The sequence below is a fragment of the Stigmatopora nigra genome, chromosome 16, assembly GCF_051989575.1.
Source record: "Stigmatopora nigra isolate UIUO_SnigA chromosome 16, RoL_Snig_1.1, whole genome shotgun sequence".
NCBI classification, from domain to species: domain Eukaryota; kingdom Metazoa; phylum Chordata; class Actinopteri; order Syngnathiformes; family Syngnathidae; genus Stigmatopora; species Stigmatopora nigra.
The window spans coordinates 11253413-11276892 of record NC_135523.1 but is presented as its reverse complement, the minus strand read 5'-3'; the positions used below and the strand labels follow the sequence as shown (position 1 = coordinate 11276892).

Here is a 23480-nt window from a genome sequence, read left to right as displayed (position 1 = left end):
TCTGATATCATCAACAACCAAATAACTCTCAATACCTAAGATATAATAATGCAAATCACCTCATACGATGTTTACTTAAGATAAGAGCTACCCCAATAGTTCTCTGTTACCACAAAAAAAATCTACAATAATTAAATTAGAGAAATCAACCTTTTACCAGGCATTTCCTAATTACAATTTTCAATGTTTAATAAAGACCCACAGATTGTCAACAATATGCCATAATATTGTAAACATTTCTTTTTCTTTAACCAGCCAACCTCCTTTGTTAAAGTATTTTGAACAATCCAACCAGTCAAAAACAGTACTAATATTCTTTTATCCCCAAAGGCTAATTTGCTTTATTTAACAGCCCTCTGAAACCCACAAATTGCTCAAAAATGGCTATTTTGCTCTATTCCCAAATCCAAAGCCTTTACCAAATCAAACTTTTACTAAACAGATTTTCTATCATCTTTAAATATCAGACATAGGCATTGTCGTCATCATTGACTTGACAAAAAGCCTAGTAGTCATCATACCCTCAGCTGCATATGACGAAATTGTATAGTGCTTCTCCACTGGTCCGCCATCCCAGGCAAGACCCCTTAACTGACATATTCAGACTTGTTAGCACTCCGCCACGATGGAAACATCGCATCACCTCTTGTTGCCTCACCGATGCTAACAAGAATAAAATGTATCAAATAAATATATTAAAATATATTTCTGTTTAAAACCCTAAAAATGAATGCGAAAGTAATCACATAACCCTGCATTCCGTGCAGACCATGTTTGGCTCTTATTATGAGATGTTCAAACAGAAGCGCACCCTTAGCCGCTAACTGTGACCTTCACGCTCGCCGTGAAAGCGGCATTCTTATCTTGTTTACAAACCAGCGAGGTAGCACTTGAAATGTCGCCTCTCTATTTTTCTTGTGCACAATTATAACACATTTTAAAGAAGACTCATTAATCCATAAAAAGCCAAATTAATGTTTCTTCTGATAGCCAACTATATCACAATATTTAGCCAATAACCCATAATCAACATATGCTGCAAGCACAACTATATCATAGCAAAAGCCCATTTTTGCCCTGAAGTTTGCTCCAGCACCCCCAAGCCCAATTATTGTAATGTCTTCACGGAAGGGGTCCCAAAAAATTTTTGTCGCTTGTGCGCTCCGCGCGCAACTTAATTTCCGTAACATCATCAAATAGGCCATCCTGCGTCCCACGTTTCATTTCTATCTAATCAGCAGCCGCAGCAACAGAGCGCTCCCCCACAGTCGACACATTATTTGGCAAGTCTAGAGTATGATAAAAAACGCAGGTGACAATCCCTGCAAAACATTTAATTGGCCATTTTGTATATAATTATTCGTCTTTTAAACACCATATTCCCGCTAGTGGACGGGAACAAAACCAGGCTGAGCTGCAATAAGCCTTTTCATTCCAGTATATTGACAGTATATTTAGGTACTATTAACAAAGTATGTCTAGCACTTGGAAATAACCATTCTAATTAGTGTTTTGCGAACTCCAGCATTACACAAAAATTCAAATTGAAATCCATTCATAAGAAATGTGATCCCCGGTTTAACCAAATCAAATGCCAGTGTTTCCATTAATTTTAGCTCAACATCCACATATTCAATGTCCTCATTCAAATCATTTTGAGTGGGCATTTCTTGTTTTTAGAGACCCTTTTGTTTTTAGAGACCCAGTCCTGGGCTCCGAAGACTGTTGATCTGGCTTTGCAATGAAGATCTGTGAAGGTCTCTTAAATTGTTTAGATTCCAGCGGATGGCTATCAATCAACCTCCGGGAATACTCGCTTGGTTCGCATAATATGGAATTGTTTTGCCGAATGGAGACGTGTTTGTTGAAAACCTAACAGCAGTTGTTTTTTGATAACCTTGCAATTGCTTTGATCTGACGTCTTAAATTGGCAGGAGATGAATTCGGTCTTTTAGAATAATCTGGGGCAAAGACGGGCCAAGATGGGTTCTCACTTGCAAGTAACGCCAAAGATGTGCCCGATGTCTCCTTGTATTGTTTTATATTATTTTAAAGATAACTAAAAATGAACCTAACATTTTGGTCCTTACGAGCTCCGGGGTCAACACACTGGAAAGGAATCCGGGCGCTGCAGATCGACATCTGGGAAACACCGTGTGCACGGCGTCTAAAAACGCTTTGTGGGCTGGATTTTCAACGGAGCGCCTGGATTATCGACGGTTGAAAACTAATCCAACTAAGGGATACATCTGAGAGCAACTCTGGTGAGTCCAAATGTGCGAAAGGCACATTTCATGAGAAGGTCCAGAAATGAGACTCGCGTCTTGGGGACGCCGACTTTAAAACCCTGTGAAATACTAGTCTCTGGCAGGTAAAACTAAGGGCGTAGGTGTCCCGTACAATGGTCTGGAAAACTACTTGAACTCCAAATTGTGGGTTGCGTGTGTAGTTCTGGAAAAAATAAAATAAAGATAACCTAAGGAAAAAGAAACAAAGTGCGGAAAAGGGAAAAGAAAGCTACTACCTAATTACACACGAACTTCCTAAATCATGGGGAAATCAAAGGGCTTCAAGGGTTAAATTTATGTATACACAAATATGGGCTTGCTGGCCATCTTAAAATGCATACAATAATAAACCAGTTCAACAGTCCTCGGAGCCCGGGACGGGGTGAGAGCTTGGTCGCCGGTCAAATGGTGACAGAGAGTTTACTGTTGAAATCAGCTCTCAAAATTATATTCATGAGAGAGAGTTTAATATCTAAGTATTGTTTAATATCTAAATACATTTGACGGGCGACCAAAAGACCGGCAATTAAAAGGGACCAAAAGGCCGGCGACTAAAAGACCGTCGACCAAACGTCCGGTCACGCCTCGGAATAGGGCAAAACAATTAAACGTCTTCGGAACTAGCAGCAGGGGGAAGTGTCCTTCGGTAACAATTATACTGAGCGTTTGTTTCCGTTTCAAGCACATTAATAAATACATATAATGATTAATGCTCACATTTATAATAGTATCCCAGAATAGCCCCAACAATTAGGGTTAGGGGATAGTGGTTAAGGTTAGTGGTTAGGATTCGGGTTAGGGGATAGTAGTTAAGGTCAGTGGTTAGGATGAGGGATAGGGGATAGTGGTTAAGGTTAGTCATTATGATTAGGGCTAGGGGATAGTGGTTAAGGTTTTTGGTTAAGGTCAGGTGAACAGTCTGGCGACGCAGTGTCCGCCGACGCAGTGTCTGGTCGACGCAGTGTCCGGTCGACGAACTGTCCGGCGACGAAGTGTCCGCTGACAAAATATCCGGGTACCGCTACTGTGACAACGAAATTTGCTGAATACGGGATGGATAAAGTTATCCAATCCAATTCCAAGCATTTCAGTAAATCCATTCAAAACATCCGAGGGGTGTGGCAAGGCATTTGACTTCCATGTGCACGCAGCGCTTTTAACCCTCAAAAACACTCTCAATACTCAACGTAACAGCATATTGGAGCTATGCAGAGATAATGCCTGAAGTGAATGAAAACAGAATGCGGGTGTGAACACTTGGAAAATGGACTGAAGCCATGGATGGAACACAATTTAACATCTTTGCTAACAAATTCCTAACGGATGGCCAACATAGTAGTTAGGGAGGCAGCGTTGCATGAGTTACGTGACAAATTGGAATTAATTGTCGATGCCAATATAACATTGAGGATAATCATAGGTTTGGGAGTGATAGATGTTGCGAGTTACAATTAATTGTGGATGACTCGGCTTAAATGTCGGCCAGCACTGTTGTCGAGCTTTCGCTAAAGCTGGAATCAAGTTCACGGAATGCACAACTCGGACTGACAGAGTAGCCTAGCATATTAAACACCAAACTCTTTAAATCAGAGTGTAACTTTTACCTCAAAGTATTATCAAATATAGTTTTGCCCGTCCTCTTTAAAAAAATAGAAAAACATGTACGCTAGCAGCTGGCATAACACGCAAGTGGCTAGCATAACATTAGTATGCAGTGGCTAGCGTAAAATTAGTACGCTAGTGGCTAGTATAACATTTGCTAGCCTAGTGCCATGCTAGCTACTGCCTTTTCAAATAAAGTGTTATATGTGTTGATAAAAAAAACTGAAAATATATAGTATTTTCACGACTATACGGTGCATCGTATTTTTAGCCACAGTGTCAATAATGAGTGCTATTTCTGTATTTTACACACACAAAGGACGCACCTTTTGTATAGACGCAGCCAGGCATGCAAACATATACCAGCTTAAACATACACACTACACCCACACGCTAAAAATACGTTTTTAAAAAGGCAACGGAAGCAAAACTGAGTTTGGTTGTACTTTATTTAGCCATTTTACAATGTACTCACGTTATCATCACCCACAAATCCATCAAAGTTGCATGGTAAAGCTATATTGATGCCGATCGCCAGGCCACAATCCATGCTTCGTAAAGCTATTTTGATGCCAATCGCCAGGCCACAATTCATTCGCAAATAGTAGCTAGCTAGTATCTAGCGTGCATGCTTCGTAAAGCTGTGTTGGTGCCGATCGCCTGGCCACAATCCATTCGCAAATAGTATCTAGCTAGTAGCTAGCATCCATGCTTCGTATAGATGTGTTGATGCTGATCGCCAGCAATTTATTACCAGAAATTTAAGATGTTGTGGCAGGCATATTACTTTTAATGTCAAAATATCTCAATTTTTTCATTGGTTCATATTAATCCAATACTTTGAACAAGAAATACAACGAAAAAAATCAATATTAGCGTGTTAACTTAGCGTTGCGATGTTCTTTGATAACGCTGGGACGCCTCATTTACCCAAATACTACGGTCAAAGAGTGAGACAAAGTCACACGGATGATTCTTCAGCTTCCTTTATATCAAAAACCCAAGTAATTGACAATGTAGAGCATTCTTCTTTGACACTTTTATGAACACTGAAACAAACTCTGTTGGAAAAATTTGCGGTGCTCTCTACCAAAGACCACAACTCAAACTACAAATATAGGACCCCAAGCTGTCCATCTAGCTGCCTGAATGAAAAGAAGGATATAACTTGCCTTTTAATGAAAACAACGGAGAACATGGGAAATTTATAACAATCAAAATGGAATTTGCCTTTGAACCCAAGACAGCTGAGATAGGCTCCAGCACCCCTCAAACCCCTTGTGTGGATTAAGCAATTTAAAAAATGTTTTTTAAATATTGTATATTTTTCAGTTAACAAAAACTTTTAAATTTTTAACAAAAAATATTTTTAATTCTAGTTTATGCTATTTTTTCATGTCCAAGGGTTGAAGTGTTTAAAAACAAACAGCTGCATTAATATTGTGCTTGTCGAGCAGGGTGCCGCAGAATGACTTTGGTCTTATTTCGCCCTTCAGAGATTTTTGTTAAAATTATTTAAAGTTGTATTTGTACTGAAGTGATTAATTTCAAAGACTTTTGCTTTTATTTTTCACAGGCTTTTATCCCAGTGCACAGAAGGTCACTTGGAAATCTACCAACTTTAAAACATTTCTGACCTGGGAACCATTACCAACTGATTACTCCTATACTGTAGAGTTCTCCTTGTAAGACCATTTCATAGGACCTCTAAAATTGGATAGACTTTACTTGCAACTTTTTTTCTGATCAATTTCTTTGCATTTGTTGTTGAATTTGGGTTGTTCTATTTATTTGGGGGCCACATCATCCAACATATGCAGTATAACGCAAAATTAGTTAAATAGGTTGATTTTTTTTAATGTTTGCTAATGCAGTGGTACCACTACTTAACCAATAGATTGGTCCCCATGTGTGTAGTTTGCATGTTCTCCCCGGGCTTCCATGGGATTTATCTGGATACTGCTGTTTCCTCCACCATTCCAAAAACATGCATGGTTGGCTAATTGAACACTCTAAATTGCCCCTAGGTATGAGTGTCTCTGTGAATGGTTGTCTCCTTGTGCCCTGCGATTGGTTAGCCACCGCCTCTGGCCCGTAGTCACCCCGTGACCTTTGTGTGAATAAGCGGCTCAGAAAGTGAATCAATGAATCAAAAGTGGTTTCTTAACTTGGATTTTTTTTTGTAAATAGAGAGCATTTTAAGTTTCAAAGCTCTAATTGGATTGGAATGGATTGAATTGGCTAATTTTATTCATCTCGTATTCGGGAAATGTAATTGTGACAGTAGCAAGAAAAGGCATATTTATAAGTTAGACAGTACAGTCGCAAAGGTCACAGAACAACAAAGCAAAAGCAAAAAATACAAAGCAAATCAAAGTAAATGGTATCATTATGAATCACCAAATAAAATCATTGATTCATTGAAAGCATTGTAAAATCACTCAATACTAACCCCAAAACGCTTTAAAATTGATCAATGTATACTAATTTTATATGAAATACAACATAGGGAATAAGGGTTTGGATCCTGTGTGGAGATTACATGTTCTCCCTGGAACAACGTGCCTTTTTGTCCAGGTACTCCGGTTTCTTCCCATATTCAAAAAACATGCATTGGAGGCTGGTTGAACATTCAAAATTATCCCTAGTGCAATTTAGGTGACTATGAATTGTTGTTCATCTAATTTTGCCCAGCAATTGGCTGGCAACCAATTCAGGGTGTCCCTTGCCTCCTGCCCATATTAAGCTGGGATACGCTCCATTGCCACCCCTTTCCCTTTTGACGATAAGCGGTACAGAAAATACAAAGTGGGCTGAAAGTTATTAATATCATTTATGTGCAGGTTCTATGGACTTAATCTTCAGTTCCTTTTACAACCTTTTTTTATTTTAGTGGATTTTTGGATGATTACCTGCTAAAGTAATAGAAGTCCGACATAACTCTTTGCAAGAATTTCAGTTTGAAATTGACAGTTTTCGTGTACATTAGTAACTTTAAAAACAGAGAGAACATCACTGAAAAATTTTCCGAAAATAATGAAGAAAATGGACATTAACATTCTATTTGAAGATGACAAGCATTTTGTTTCTGTCTGATTTTTTTTTCAGTCAAACGTGTCATTTATATATAATGTTTTCGCATCCCATTAAGGCAGGGGTAGGAAACTTATGGCTCAGGAGCCACATCTGGCTCTTTTGATGGGTGCTTATGGCTCTCCGCTAAACTGTGAGCTAAAATCTGGACACTATGTCTAGAATCGCTTTAATCTTCCAGTTTTTAATTAAACCTATCTGCATGCATGTATGCATGCATCCCATTGATTAGCATCAGGGTAACATTTTTGGCAACATAATTCTGGGACTTTTTCTACTTTAAAGGCAGTGAAATGACTAAAAATGCACGTGTTTTCATGTATTTTTACTTCTATTAAATTCTGAGTATGGCTCTCAATGAATAACAATTGAAAATGTGAATTGTTTATGGCCCTCTCTGTCAAAAAGGTTCCCGACCCCTGCTTTAATGCATCAATGCAGTGATAGTGGCGGAACTACACATGCATATTAAATCAAATCGACCAGGAGGCATCGTAAACAGATGCCCAAGCAAACTCATCTGGCTCCTTTCGATCTGAAAGCAGCAGCTCTATACTCTGAGCCACTCCTGCATGGCCGAGCTTCTTACCTTATCGCTCAGGGAGGGATAAGCTGTGGAGGAAACTCAGTTCAGCCGCTTGTATCAGGGATATAGTTTTTTCGGTCACGACCCACAGCTCGTGACCATAGATGGGATAATAGAGGGTGGGAGAGACCGGTAAATAGAGAGCTTCACCTTTCTGATTCTCCTTAGGTACTTATCCTTGAACCAGAAAAAGCATGCCACCATGATCTTGGATTTGGATATGCTCATTTTCATTTCGACCCCTTCATACTCGGTTGCGAATTGTTTCAATGAGAGATGGGAGATTGCAGCCCAATGAAGCCAGCAGAACTACATCATCTGCAAAAGCTGGGATAAAATACAGAAACCACCAAGCCAGACCCCTTCAACGCCACACCTGCGCCTAAATATTCTTAGGAAGTTAGGAACACAATGGTTGAATCCATTTGTTGAAAGAAATCAAAACTAATGATGAATAGTTATTAAAATGTACCTGGCCCCCAAATAAATGGAACAAAGAATTTATATCTGTGTCATGGATTGTGTGTGAAACTTGCTGCAGGGTCTCCAAGGACAAACAGAGGAACTCTAATTGCATACGTATTTCAACAACTATGTGTGATCTGACTGGTTCACTGACGGATTTAAATGCCTGCTATGTAGCTGATGTCCTTTCTGAACCCCCACTGGGAGCAGCTTCTGACATAGTGGAGTTCCCCTACACAAGCTCATCATCATTCTGCCCATTCAATGATAGTAAGTTTTAAATTATATATATATATATATATATATATATATATATATATATATATATATATATATATATATATATATATATATATATATATATATATATATATATATATATATATATATATATATATATATATATATATATATATATATATATATATATATATATATATATATATATATATATATATATATATATATATATATATATATATATATATATATATATATATATATATATATATATATATATATATATATATATATATACATATATATATATATATATATATATATATATATATATATATATATATATATATATATATATATATATATATATATATATATATATATATATATATATATATATATATACAGATATATATATATATAGATAGATATATAGATATATATATATAGATAGATATAGATATAGAGATAGACATAGATATAGATAGAGATAGATAAAGAGAGGATGGATTTTGTGTATTAAAAAAATATTTTTTGGTGTGTAAAATGTCTATTTTACTAAATAATATTTAAATTTTTTAGGTTATTATTGATTTTGTCTCATGTGTTGCAGCTGTAGATGCATTCAAGATTTTATAGCAATAAAATACTCATTGAGGGTTGGAAATAGGTTAGTTCAAGACAAGAGGAGTAAGATTATAAATTACTGGAACCATTTACTTTGGTCTGATTAAACCAAGAAAGCCCAATTTGGTTAAGATGGTGTCAAGCATGTGTGGCGGCATCCAGGTGAAGACTGCAAAGACAATGTGTGTCATGCCTACAGTCAAGCATGTTGATGGGAGTGTCATGGTATGGGGTTGTATGAATGGTTCTGGTACTAGAAAGCGGCGGTTCATTGAGGGAAAAGTAATGCCAACATGTACTTTGGCATACTGAAGCAGAGCATAATCCCCTTCCTCTGTAAACCGCTGCGGAGTAATATTCCAACATATTAACAAACCCAAACACACTAAGATTACCACTGCTTTTCTAAAGAAGCTTAGGCCTTTTCAGACAAGTGAAGAGGATGGCCATTATAGAATTTGAGAGTTAAAAAACATGGGGTAAAACAAGCGCTTCATCATTTATCAGCCAACAGATGCTTGAAAATATTGTGCAGGCGTGAAAACCATGTTTGTTCCACCCAAAGAGATGCTGCAACTTGCATTGGGATATTGTTAGCGCTTTCCTAGCAACAGACATAGTCTAAACATTTTGTAACAATACTCTTTTGTTAGGTTCCTTTTTTGTCATCTTTAATAATAATATAAAACAATACAAGGAAGACATCGGGCACATCTCCAGCGTTAAATTGCAAGTGAGAATCCATCCTGGCTCGACCTCGCCACGGATCATTCTCAAGGACTGAATTCATCTCCTGCCAATTTAAGACATCAAATCAAAACAATTACAAGGTTATTTATTCAATACAATTGCATAAGCGTTATCCTTAAGGTAAAAAAACAACTGCAACAACAATTGCACATCAGGTATTCAAAACGACAATTGAGGTCCGAACTCAAAACCAACTGCATTAGAATTTAGACAAACAAGCGTCCATTTGGCAAATCAATTCCGTATTAGGTGAACCGAGCAATGGTATTTAAAAACAATCCACGAGTATTCTCAGAGATCTTCATTGCGAACTTGCATCTGGGTAAAGGGTCGAAATTTATCAACAGTGCTCGGAGCCAGCTCCTGTGGAGACCTTGAGCTTACCAAATTAAAGTAAGCGTTAGTCTTATGTACATATGATGATTCAAATTCCACACATTCATATAATAGTTAATATTTCAAGCACATTTATAATATTACCCAAAATAACCCCAACATTACCTCCTTTTATTTACCTCCATTTTTACGTCCAACATACCACCTCCTGTCTTCTTTGCAGCTGATGTGGGCCGACCTGATTTCAAGTTGGAGGTGACCAACAACAAAAAGAAGACTACGCTTTATGTGACTGACCCACTCACTGCATTGTTTAAGGAGGATCACCAGCTAGACATCAGAGATATTTTCTTAAAGAATCTTAACTACAAAGTTACATATGGTCGAAATAAGAGTTCTGGCAAGGTGACATTTAGCAATGATCCAACTACGCATAAATTGCATGTGAATTTTGGGTTCACAATCTGGGAATTAAAATTCTCTTAACCATAATTTTTCAGAAAGTTCTCATCTCAAAGAACAGCATAATAGAGCTGAATGATCTGGATGAAGGAGAAAGCTATTGTTTTAATGTCCAGGCCTTCATTCCAACCCGCAGTATCAGTAAACAGCTGGGGGAGCTGAGCCAAACTCAATGCTCTGACGGGGACAAAAAGTCTGTCTTTAAAGGTAAGCCTGTTAAGCGTATGTAAGCCAAACTAATTACAGATACACTGCAGCGTTACAGCCTGACTCCTGGTTTGACCAGATTTACATACTGTATTTTCCCAGCTATTGGGCAAACTTGAAAAGCATAAAATCTTCTCTAAAATGGATGCTGTACGAAATAAGTCCATGTGTTTGCACAAAATTCAAAAAATTTGTATGACCCTGACCACTGAAAAAATTACAAAAAGGTAGTTGCCACCAGAGATATTACATGGGGAGTTGCGGGGGAGAGAGACAATGCCCCTGGCGTTCTTATGAGCAGCCAACGTGAAGTAATATACTATACTGCTCGACAGAAGAAAAACACTGAAAAAAATGCAACACTGCCCAGTGCTCGTAGATATCTGTTATACACGAAAGAGATGCGGCAAAAAAGACAGTGTGCTACAATGATAAACAGCCTCTCATGTCTTGGCCACCTGGCTTTCTCGCATCTCAAAATTGTTTTTGTATCTAGATATAATTATTTGCTCAAAATTTTCCTTATATCTCAAAATGCTCATATATAGAGGTGCTGGTATGTAGAGGTACCACTGTATATAAAAAAACAATCCTGTTTACACAGTGAAGCTGTGTAACAAAACCACAACTTAAGGAGTCAAATAAAGTAAAAATTGAAACATACCAAAACCCGGTGTGATAAAAAATATTCTCAATTTTGACATCTACAAGAAAGAAAAGAAACACACCATACAATATAGCTGAACATGGCAACAAAAACTAGAAAGAATATAGAAATCAAATCATCTTCCACTAGATTGTCTGCAAATTGCAAATGAAGTTCTTCTTCGCTCAATTCTTCTTTCTTCCACAGTCCGCGATCTTGGTCTTTCACACACAAGGATCCATCAGTCCCTCTTGTAAAGCCTGCAAGATATAATTCAAAAACAAAAATGCAACTTTATTCATATTCTAACAATTAGCAAATTAGTCACAGTTATTGTTTCAAACATGGAGAACTACCCGGAAGGCATTAAATGCAAGAATTATACATAGCAAGCAGTTGAGTAGCCGAAAGATGTTCATTATTTATTTCTTATTGCCCAGCAGGCAGCCTGGTGGGTGAGCGGTTAATGTGTTGGCCCCACAATTCTGGGGTCCTGGGTTTGAATCCAGGTCAGTCCATCTGTGTGGAGTTTGTATCATCCCACATTCCAAAGACTCTTTGTATCCTGCGATTGGCTGAGGTTGGCTATAATAGGCTCCAGACCCCTCGTGAGGATAAGTGGTTCACAAAATGAATGAATGAATGTTGCATAGTATTGCAGCCTGCATTTTCATATTGCTTGAAACACAGGGAGAAATAATCACACAGTGGTTAGTTGTTGTCTTCAACCAACTTTTACTGTAATCTAAAAATCTCCCGTGCCTCAACCTATGTGCACCCAGACATTAATAATCGAATACCGATACATACTTTAACATATTACTCTTGCTATTTGGATGAAGGCATCACTAATTGAACACTGATAAACATCCAATCCAAAACTAGTTATAATCCCTAACATGCAATCGTTAATAACTTAAACACTTTAGCATGTCACACTCTATCATTAATAACTTACACACTTTACCCTGTCACTCTCCCCCACAAAAACAAATGTCGTATCGACATCAGTATATTCCAAATACTTCACCATCATCCTTCTCACTGTAGTGAGTATGTTTGTCAGACTGGGTGCTATTGTTAATATGGACAGCTCAGAGCTCTTCGACAGTCTGGAGAAGACTTTGGTTCTCCTTCTCCAGTTTTAACAGTCGATTATGGATCTGCTCACTCACCTCCCCACTTTGAGTCTGCCGCCCCTGAAAGTTGTCATTAGCTTTAGATAGTTGTTCTATCTCGCCTTCTAGGTGCTGAGACGCCTCCATGCTCTTCCTCTCAGCTAAACACAAAGTCAAGTTTTTTTTTCTTGCAGCTCCTCAATGCATTTACGATCTCCATCCCTTCCTTGTTCCATATCGTAGATACGGGCTTTCAGGAGCAGGTTGTGCTTCTCCAGCTAATGGATTTGTTCTGAGCGTGCCCTCCAGCCTACCAATTGATCCTCAAACACCTCTTTGGTTTCCTGCAGTATTCTGTTATCCTCTTTGAGCTCCTCCACTTTGGCCTTGTAAAAGTCTATCTTGTGCATTTGCTCCCTGTAGCGTGCCACCTGACTCTCTAGCTTGTCAGCTTTGATTGCGCGTTCTCTCAGCCCTTCCAGTTCATCGCGGTGGGCACGGGCTGCACGGGCTTCTACAAGTAGCTTCAAATTTTCCTGCCGGAGCCTCTTTATTTCTTCCTCCATGTTTTCCTTCTCGTGTCTGTTGTCCAGCAGTTGTTCATTCTTTTCTAGTTCTTGTCTGAGTCGTCTGATCTTTGTCTTTGAATTGGCAAATTCCACCATCAGGTTTTGCTGAGTTCCCCCCTGCTGCTGTTGCATACTGGGAGAATTGACGATGGACGGTGGACTGGGTGTGCCACAAAGCACACGAACCACACATTCCCTATCCTGAGTTAGCTCTGCTGGTCTGAGTCATTGGATTTTCCATCCAGCTTGGAAATGTTCTCCACTCCCACAGCGATAACAGTGTGTGCACTGCACATCTCGCCTTTCTCGCTGACAGGCAAAACACCTCCTTGGGACATAAACAGGGTGTCTAGTGTTCCAGTTGGGTGCTGGGGGCTTGCTGTAGTTATTTTGTTTTGCAGAAGGTGGCTGGTCTCCTGACTGAGGGTGGGAGGTAGGACTGAGGCTGAAACATAGCCTGCTGTAGTGTCTCTTTGATCTGGGCTAGTTCTGCACTGATATCTTTAAGAGAAGCAACACCTATCTTAAGTTCAGTCAACTCCGCCAGTACCTCAGGGGACACTTTTGGTTTTTCTTTTCCAGGACAATTGGTAGGTCGTAGGGCTTCTGACTGTACCTTACTAACATATGTCGCTACCTGTAGGTCACTTAACTTTTTATTTCCCCTTTCCGTTTTATAAGCACATGCTACATTTAACCGCTCTAGTAAAAGCTCATTTGAAGTCTTGAAGTCCAGCAAAAGAGGGTGCATATCTACCCTAACACTGTCACTCTGCAGCCCAGTAAGTATTTTGTGCAAGCACATACTCTGGACTAAACTTGGGTCGTACTGGAGTCCCGATTCTGCTTCTCGGGATGCAAACAGTACCATCTGCCTTAGAACAAAGACTTTTGAGGGAGTCTCTTTGATATGCTGCACCTCTGAAGCTAACTGCATATAGATAGCACTTCTGTCCTGACAATGAGCACGTATGATGCGTTTGAGCGTGGGAAGAGTGAGGTTAGGTTTTTCTTCCAAGTAATTTCGTAACTGTAGACTGGGGGAGATAGCTCTGATAACTGCATCTATGATTTCAACATCCTGGTAACCTCTATTCAATCCATTTTCAATTTGATAAACCAAGCTGGAGAATGTCAGCTTGTCTTTCTGGCCTGGTTCACCCATTTGACCGGTAATTTTGAAATCTTTGTGCCAGTATGGGCTTGGCTGGTGCTGGGGAGACACACTCCTTTGAGGGTCCGCAGCAGCTGGTAGGTGGGGCAAAGCTGTTGGAGTCTCTTCCAATCTTGATCCTGATTTTTTTGTTTTCATCTCTTTTGCCTTCATGCTTCATATCGGATATTTTATCTTTCAGTTTCAACAATTCAGACCATGCTTCATCCTCTTCATCTTCTAGTTCTTCTCTTTCCAGGTGCCTCACAATGTGAGCCACCGATGATAGACACGATTTGCTCAAATCATCATATTTCATATTCTCGTTTCATATGAGGTAAGGTGACATAGTTGCTTTCATAATTGTATAACGAGGGAAGTAATGAACTTGTTCACAGAGGTTCGAAAGCAAAAAGATGTGATATTTAATGTGATAATTATCGATATAAACTGATTTTTCTTTATCATGAGAACAATTTTTGTCATAACGCCAATGTCTACTATATATAATTTCTGATTTGAATATTCAAATTAGATTATTGAAACAGTAGATTAAGATGACCCTAATTTGGTTTGATGGGCTTTGGCCTAGTGCAGGGGTCTAAAACTCGTGGCCCGCGGGCCAACTGCGGCCACCAGAACGATAATTTTCGGCCCACGTCTTAATATGAAAGGTTAATGTACGTGCGGCCCGCAAGATTGATATAAATGACACTTGTTGTGTTCAGAGCTGGATGAACCAATCACGGTGAGGTATACGGCTCGAAAGGGCGGGACATTGGCTGGGCTGTCCAGTGCCTCGCTCACTCACTCATTCATTCTTCCAATCAGCTGGGCGAAGGGGAAGCCGTGAAGCCAATCACTCCGCTCGGCTCAGAGAGCTGCCGTAATCCAATACGATCGGAGAGCGAAAGTGCGCATGTGCCACAGACCCGCGCGACTGAAAGTTAAAAGTTCAATCCGAGACTCATTCCAAGTGTAAACACATATTACAGCCCCAGAGATGTCTGTTTCAAAGCCTGCCGTGAAGAGAAAGGTCAGTGATAAGCACAAACAGTTACAAGAAAAGTGGGGAGTGCAATATTTCTTTGTTGAGCACCGGGGCACACCGACGTGTCTCATTTGCACTGAAAAAGTAGCGGTGCACATGGAATACAATTTGAAACGTCATTATACTACGAGACATGCTGAGAAGTACAAAAAATACCAGGGAGATGAGAGCCAACCATGTTGACAGTCTTGAAACACGTCTTCTGAGGCAACAGGATTTCTTCAAGAAGGCTACCAAAGATAGTAATGCAGCAGTCGAAGCTAGCTATGCTGTTTGTGAGCTGATTGCTAAAGCAAGGAATCCATTCACAGAAGGTGAATTTATCAAAAAGTGCATATTACAGGCCGCACATATTGTCTGTCCAGAAAAGAAAAGTCGGTTCAACCACACCAGCCTTTCTGCCAACACCGTGGTAGAGCACATTTCTGACCTGTCAAGTGACATTTATGATCGACTGTATGAGAAAGCGCAATGTTTCACAGTGTATATTCAGTGGCTCTTGATGAGACCACAGACATCACAGACACTGCCCAGCTCGCAATATATGTCCGTGGTGTTGATGACAATTTTGAAGTGATGGAGGAGTTGCTCACAGTAATTCCAATGCATGGCCAGACCACCGCTAAGGAATTATTTCACCAGCTGTGTGATGCCATTGAAAATGCCGGTTTGCCATGGAAGACAAGTACAGGTCCAGACTTACTGATGAGCATCTTCAAGCTCTATTGAGGGTCTCCACTGCTTCCTCCCTCAAGCCAAATGTGGCTCAGCTACGTGGGAAGAAGCGCTGCCAGGTCTCTAGCAGCAAGAAGTAAGAGAAGCTGTGTCCAGAATATTTCATGTTCAATGATCCATTCAAGTTCAGAAAGTTAAAATTTAAAGAGCTGTTAATACAGACTTTTGAAACCTTTGAATATAATAATATTATAATTAGTTTTCTCTACTTAGCCAGCCACTGTATATCTACTGTATGCTCATTATTATTATTATTATTATTTTTATTACTGATTGTTTTATTTTTTATTCAACTTTAAGTTAATTTATCTAATTCATTATTTTTCATTAAAAAATAAAGATATTTGATAACGTTGGAATGTTTTATCAGCGGTTTTCTTGTGGAAATCCTGATGCGGCCCAGTCTCACGCAGACTCTGCCACTAGCGGCCCCCAGGTCAATTGAGTTTGAGACCCCTGGCCTAGTGAATAAATGGTTAGTGCGTCAGCCTCACAATATTGGGGTCAAGGGTTCGATCTGTGGTTGGTCCTTGGTGTGTGGAATTTGCCTATTCTCTACGGGCTTGCATGGGGTCCATACTCACACCCACCATGCCTAGGGACAATTTAGAGTGTCCAATCAGTCTACCATGCATGTTTTTGGAATGTGGCAGGAAACGGGAGTACCCGGAGGAAACCCACGCAAGCCAGGTGAGCACATGCAAACTCCACACAAATGGACATGACCTGGATTTCAACCCAGGACCCCAGAGCTGTGAGGCCAATGTGCTAACCAAGACACCCGTAGATAGAGATACAGTTGTGGTGAAAAGTTTACATACACTTGTGAAGAACATAATGTCATGGCTCTCTTGAGTTTCAAGTTATTTCTACAACTCGGATTTTTCTCTGATAGAGTAATTGGAACAGATACTTTTTTTGTCACAAAAACATTCATGATATTTGGTTCTTTTATGATTTTGTTATGGGTGAACAGAAAAAGTTATCAAACCTAACCCTATACATACAGCAGTGCTAATATTTGTTAACATATCTCTTGGCCATTTTCACTTCAATTAGGCGCTTTGGTAGCCATCCACAAGCTTTAGGCAAGCATCTGGTTGAATCTTTGACCACTCCTCTTGACAGAATTGGTTCAGTTCAGTAAAATTTGATGGCTTTCTGACATGGACTTGTTTCTTCAGCATTGTCCACAAGTTCTAAATGGGGTTTAAGTCAGGACCTTGGGAAGGCCATTAAAAAACCTTAATTCTAGCCTAATTTAGCCATTCAATTGCCACTTTTGATGTGTGTTTGGGGTCATTGTCCTGTTGGAACACCCAACTGCGCCCAAGACCCAATCTTCGGGCTGATGACTTTAGATTATCTTGAAGAATTTGAAGGTAACCCTCCTTCTTCATTATCTAATTTATTCTCTGTAAAGCACCAGATCCATCGGTAGCAAAACAGCCCCACAACCTAATACTACCACCACCGTGCTTGACGGTAGGCATGATGTACTGGGTTAAAGGCCTCACCTTTTCTCCTCCAAACATATTGCTCGGCATTATGGCCAAACAGCTCAATTTTAGTTTTGTCTGAACACAGAACTTTCCTCCACAAGGTCTTATCTTTGTCCATGTGATCAGCAGCAAACTTCAGTCGAGCATTAAGCTGCCGCTTTTGGAGCAAAGGCTTCCTTCTTGCACGGACGGCAGCCTCTCAGTCCATGGAGATGCAAAACACGCTTGACTGTAGACACCGACACCTGTGTTTCAGCAGCTTCTAATTCTTGGCTAATCTGCTTTTTGGTAATTCTCGCTTGAATCTTCACCCTCCTGACCAATTTTCTCTCATCAGCAGGTGATAGCTTTCTTCCTGGCAGTGACAAAACAGTGCAATGCATTATTTTAGAATTCCCCTATCTGGGATGTGACGTTTTTATACTTTTATACTACTATTTATGTTTTTGTTTTTTTTTTACTGAGAAAACACGTTGAAAAGCTTGGAATAGCACCACCGTTTTCGATATACGCAGCTGTGTATGATGACAATAAAGGCTTTTGATTTGACATTTCAAAAACATGCATGGTAGGCTGATTGGACCCTCTAAATTGCCCCTAAGTATGGGTGTGAGTGTGCATGGTTCTCGGTCTCCTTGTGCCCTGCGATTGGCTGGCCACCGTTCCAGGGTGTCCCCCGCCTCTGGCCTGGAGTCAGCTGGGATAGGCTCCAGCGCCCCTTCAGCCCTAATGTAGATAAAGTGGTTCAGAAAATGAGATGAGTTGAAATGAAAAGTCAAAACCGACTCATAATCAATACTAAAAGGCAAAACAGATGAAGACCAAAGCGTTGGGAAGACTCTTGGGGCATCTGTGGTGAGGGGCTGAGGACAAAGGTGGAGTGCTCCCTGCAGTTCCTTGAGTTAGCCTTGAGTTAGACATTTTATTTGTATGTTAACTGTATTAATTTAAATTTGTCATTAACTCATTTGTGTATCTCAAATCTCTTTTGGCCCAGTTTATTCAGTTGCTGTGATTGCAACTGTCATCCTCGTCATCATGCTGCTGATCATCACAACAATTGCAATAATAGTGTGCTGCAGGCGCAAGAAGACCACCCTCAAACCTGAAAATGGAGTCCCACTGCAAAGTATATAAAGGCCAGCTATTACAGTAACTTAGGCCTTTCTAGCACGAAGATCACATTGCAAAAAGACATAAAAAGTGTCCAGAGTCCTCAACAATTTTCAAAATGCCTCAAAAGGTCATTTCTGTATGAGTATGGGATTCTTGTGTGCTGCCTTTTCAATCAAAAGTGTTTGTTTCATGTTATTTTTTTAAAATGTGGAGGTTAATGAAAGAGCTATGCCGTGACTACAGCGTGCTGTACTCTATTTCCTATTTTTTCTTTGCTCGGAGCCAGAACAGAATAGAAGACTATCTGTCTAAATGGCAAGATCTAACAACTGTCACTCTTACACTTTAGGAAGAGACAGTTAACTTGAGTAGGACATGGGTTGAGAAAAAAAAAAGCTTGTGATGAGAGTGTCGTTTTTCTCTTAATAAGTCAGATGTGTATCAGAATTATATAGATACACTTTCTATACGGCTTACCCTCACAAAGCTGCTGGGCATACTGCAGCCCATCACAATCAACTGTGGGCAGTAGGCAGGGGTCACGCTGAATTGGTTGCCAGTCAAAGCACAACGAAACAAACAACTCTTCATGCTCACACTCATGGCTAAGGACAATTTAGAATATTCAACCAGCCTACCATGCATTATTTAGGGATATGTAAGGAAAACAGAATACCCAGAGAAAATCCACGGAGAAAACATGCAAAGTCTGCAAAAGATGGTTGGACCCAACAAGGGATTGAACCCTTGATCTCAGAATTGTCAAGCGAATGTGCTAACTACAAAATTACCATGCTGGCTGTGTCGGAATTCATTTCTTGATCAATAATAAGCGATTAATACGTTTTACATAAATTATACATAGGCTAGGCGGCCCTCACACTTCTGAGATCAAGGGTTGGACTTCTGTTGTGGCACTCTAGTGTATTCCAGTCTCATCTCACATTCCAAAGACATGCAGGGTTGGCTTGTTGAATATTCTAAATTACCCCTAGGTATGAGTGTGAGCATGAAAGGTTGTTCATCTCATTGTGCCCCTGTGAAACCCGCCTTCTGCCCGCAGTTGGCTGGGATAGAAACTCCTGCGACCCCTGTGTGGATAAGCATAAGGAAAATGAATGAAAAATACAAAAAAAGTCATTGCATTACCAATTTATTTCCTACACTGGTGATGTAATTACAATGTCTAAGTAAGATAGAATGTACTGTTAAAGATGGAATTAATGTGAAAATATTTTGTATAAAAAATAAAGTATATTAAAATAAAATGATAAAGTAATATGGTGTATTCAACATTCCTGCTGACAGGTGGATGGAGAAGGAGGCGAGGGTATGAGAGCTATTGCAAAATAAATGTGCATCTGCATGTGCATATTGATTGAAGTAATATCACAAGATGGAAGACATTATAGTATTTTTTTTTTTTACATGGGCTGGAGGTTGTTTGGTTTTGTGGATTTTGACTGTTGTCGATGTAAGGTCTATCTGAAAATAAAACAAACATGAACAGTTAAAATTTGCTCTGACCAAGGCACAATAATGGGATGGATACAGAAAATACAGCAAACAGAGAGAGAGGTAAACAATGAAACTAGGTATATAACATAATATTGATTCATTTTCCAAACCGCTTATTCCTACATGCATTGCGGGGGTGCTGGAGCGTATCCCAGTCAATGGGCACCAGGCGGTGGACGTCCTGAATTTGCCAGCCATTTGTAGGGATTAAGGGATTTATCTGTAACAAATAAGAATAACTTGACACTTCAAGGTTCGACTAGCATGGATTCACGACATAGTGGCTTGGATCCTCTACATATTTATGAAAAGTTGCCAGTGCAAGATCGCGGCGGCCGACCTGTCTCTGGGTGCACGTGGAGGATTGCTGCAACGCAGTCTGGGCTTGGTCCCAGATCCAGAGACATTTGGTAAGGTGTGCTTGGAGTGATGGCAGAGAAATATCTGCTTCCAGTGATTGATAACCAAGGGAACAGTCAAAGTAATGCAGGTTCTGGGTGGGCGAGCAGAGTTGCTGATTTAAAATGTTTTTAAGGTCGCAGAAAGAGGACTCTGCCATAATGTGACTATACATCAAATCAAATCAAAAGCCAATATTGTCATCATACACCGATGTGTATAACAAAATTAATGGTGCTACTTTAAAAAAGTGTGTTCTCCCAGTAAAAAACAAATAAGTAATATAAAAATATAAAGAGTCACATCCTGGCAAGGTAAGTTCTAAAATATTGCACAATCTAAGATATTGCACATTGTTATTGCACACGCCTGAAGTTATTGCACAGAAGGGATTTTGTGTCATGCTAACGCAAGTTCAGAGTCCTGATGGCTGTTGGAAAAAACAATCCTTAATTCTATTTGTCCGTGAATTGTGAGACCTGCAGCGTCTGCCAGAGAACGGCAGCTGGAACAGGTTGTGACCAGGGAGGTATGGGTCCCTGACAATGATGATCCATCAGCAGAAATTTGGGAACCATAAGATGTGCTGGAACTGCTTTCTAACACCTGGCCTGAGGCACTGAGCGGCGTCGGTAACCTTTGCAAGATCCATCGGTAGTTCTCCGTCAGCCACAACAAACGTGAGAAAAGTGGTGTCAGGTTTGAGACCATATACATTCAATAATATCGGAGCAGAGGAAACACAGCCAGTCGTGATGAGAATTTAAACCACTTCATATGAAGGAGGACGCCAGAATAGCCAGAGCAGAAAGATAGTCTATCTTCCTGAATGACCGTTTGGAATTCCTGGCGACTCCCTACAAACAACCTGGTTTTATTAGAGACAAGTCATAAAAATGGGAGGCGTTAATACAAATGAAGGAGGTGGAATGCAAAAGGTGTAGTGCACATTTTAACCAATAGGTGTAAGTTAAATTCTATTCTAGTAACTTAATACATCATAGTGAAAAGGGTGCAAGACTAAATATAAGAATACAAATATATTTCACATTTCCCCCCTGAAGTTACTTTGAAAGAATTTTCATTTTCAGCCAAGATGGCGCTGTTCAAGCGGAAGCCTGTGGCAGTAGCTCTGCACCAAGGGTGTCAGACTCTTATGTTTTTCATGTTTTACAGCTCTTCTTTCTTTTTTTAAATGACATTTTAATATTTCCTAAAGCATTCTTTTTTACTTTACTTTGTACTTTATACTTTTTACTTTAATGTTTTTACAACTTTCCTTGTTCTGTTAGCCTGGCATTTTTCGGCCACTTCTTTTTTGTTCGGGGGACCAGCCAGCCATGCCTACGCTGTCACACACATGGAACTATCTGTCACAATACGCAGCAGAAGGAGCAACACCTCGGTACCGCCGGAGGTCTGGAGCTGGACAAAAGTGCTGGGAGAAGAGGCAACGCTTCTGACCAACCATTCCATCGTGGGATGGGATGGAAGAGTTGTAGGCCCCTAACAGCGACGGAGTCGAGATTTTCTGCCCTGCTGCTGTTTTCTTCAGCTTCAGACTACTGAGTAACTGTGCAAATAAGCTTGCAAGAGCGTATTCTCCACCTTGGTCACAGTCTGCAGCAGTTCCCCATCTCGTGGAAGACTTCCTGTGTGTGGTTCCAGTTTTTGCCCAATTTACAAGGTCGTTTTTGAGTCCGATTCAGCTACCGCAACCAAATTGGCGCTGTTTAAGCAGCAGCCGGCGGCCACGGTAGCTTTGTCCACTCTTGTTCGTTTTGTGTTTTGCGGCTTTTATGTTTTAATGATTTGATGATTCCATTTACTTTGATTTGCTTTGTACTTTGTGCTTTTTGCTTTGCTGTTCTGTGGGGTTCCAGTTTTTGTCCAACTCTACAATGTCTTTTTGAGTCCGATTCAGTTACCGCAACCAAATGGCGCTGTTTAAGCGGCAGCCGGCGGCCACGGTAGCTTTGTCCACTCTTGTTCGTTTTGTGTTTTGCGGCTTTTATGTTTTAATGATTTGATGATTTTAATGATTGATGCTGTTTATTCTGTCTAATCACCCTCTTGCTACCTGCCACAATGTAATTTCCCGAATACGGGATGAGTAAAGTTATCCAATCCAATCCAATCCAATCCAATCTATCTATATCCCTCCTCTGCAGGTTTTAGAAAACAAATATCATCAATAGTCACTCAACAGGGTATGGAAAATAACAAAATCACTTGTGAAGGCAAAGGTGAAAAACGTGAGGTAATTCAAGGTTATCTAAGAAAATTCCTCTGCGTCCCTCTTTATGAGCGAACACAGTTTTGAAGTTAAGACATGTACAATTACCCGGAGGACTCGACATACCGGCACTCGTAAAATGATGGGAGAATCTTCATCACGGCATGCCACACGGTGATACTGTATGTCGCTGCAAGCTACCAGCGTGTGCTGGTTAGGTTTTTGAATCATAACTTTCATACCAAGGATTACACACATTGAAAAGATACAGTATAGAAGTAAAACCGCAAGAAAGGGAGTTGCAAATTTAATCTGAATAGAGAACCATGATCCGGTTGGTAACCACGACCACAGTGATACCCAATTACGGCTGAGTGATCTTGGGCCATGGTGTTGGCTAAGATTTTCATTTCAGCTATGGCACGAGTTATGTTACCTTTGTCACCGGTTCCATCTTGGATGAAGGTGCAACAGTGCTCTCCAACTATGGCACACTCACCTCCATCCTTGGCTGTTATCAAATCTAGGACCGTCCGGTCTTGCAACTCCATTTCTCTAAGGGCTTTTAATTCATCTGCTATACCATGTAGGGCTTTAAAAGTTTGGTTAATGAACACTCATGTAACAATTCAATGTCCAAGTTGGGAAGTTAGTGACAGAATGATTTTCTTGGGGGGTGGACCACAACTTATGGTCACCAGGAACATCACTGCCCCAGATTGAATCACGTGGTTTGAATTCCACTGACTTTGATCTTATATATCTTACTGTTATGTTCACT

General features: G+C 39.9%; 1 protein-coding gene across 1 annotated transcript in view; it reads left to right on the top strand.

The window, feature by feature from the left end:
- The window catches only part of LOC144209516 (tissue factor-like), a 30735-nt gene extending 8133 nt beyond the window's left edge, over positions 1–22602 (top strand). Inside the window, exons 2-6 of the mRNA XM_077735876.1 lie at positions 5467–5575; positions 8111–8304; positions 10211–10392; positions 10488–10656; positions 18428–22602. Coding sequence (XP_077592002.1) covers positions 5467–5575; positions 8111–8304; positions 10211–10392; positions 10488–10656; positions 18428–18567 — 794 coding nt within the window. The 3' untranslated portion in view covers positions 18568–22602. The remainder of the gene's footprint in view (positions 1–5466; positions 5576–8110; positions 8305–10210; positions 10393–10487; positions 10657–18427) is intronic.
- The last annotated feature ends 878 nt before the right edge of the window (positions 22603–23480 follow it).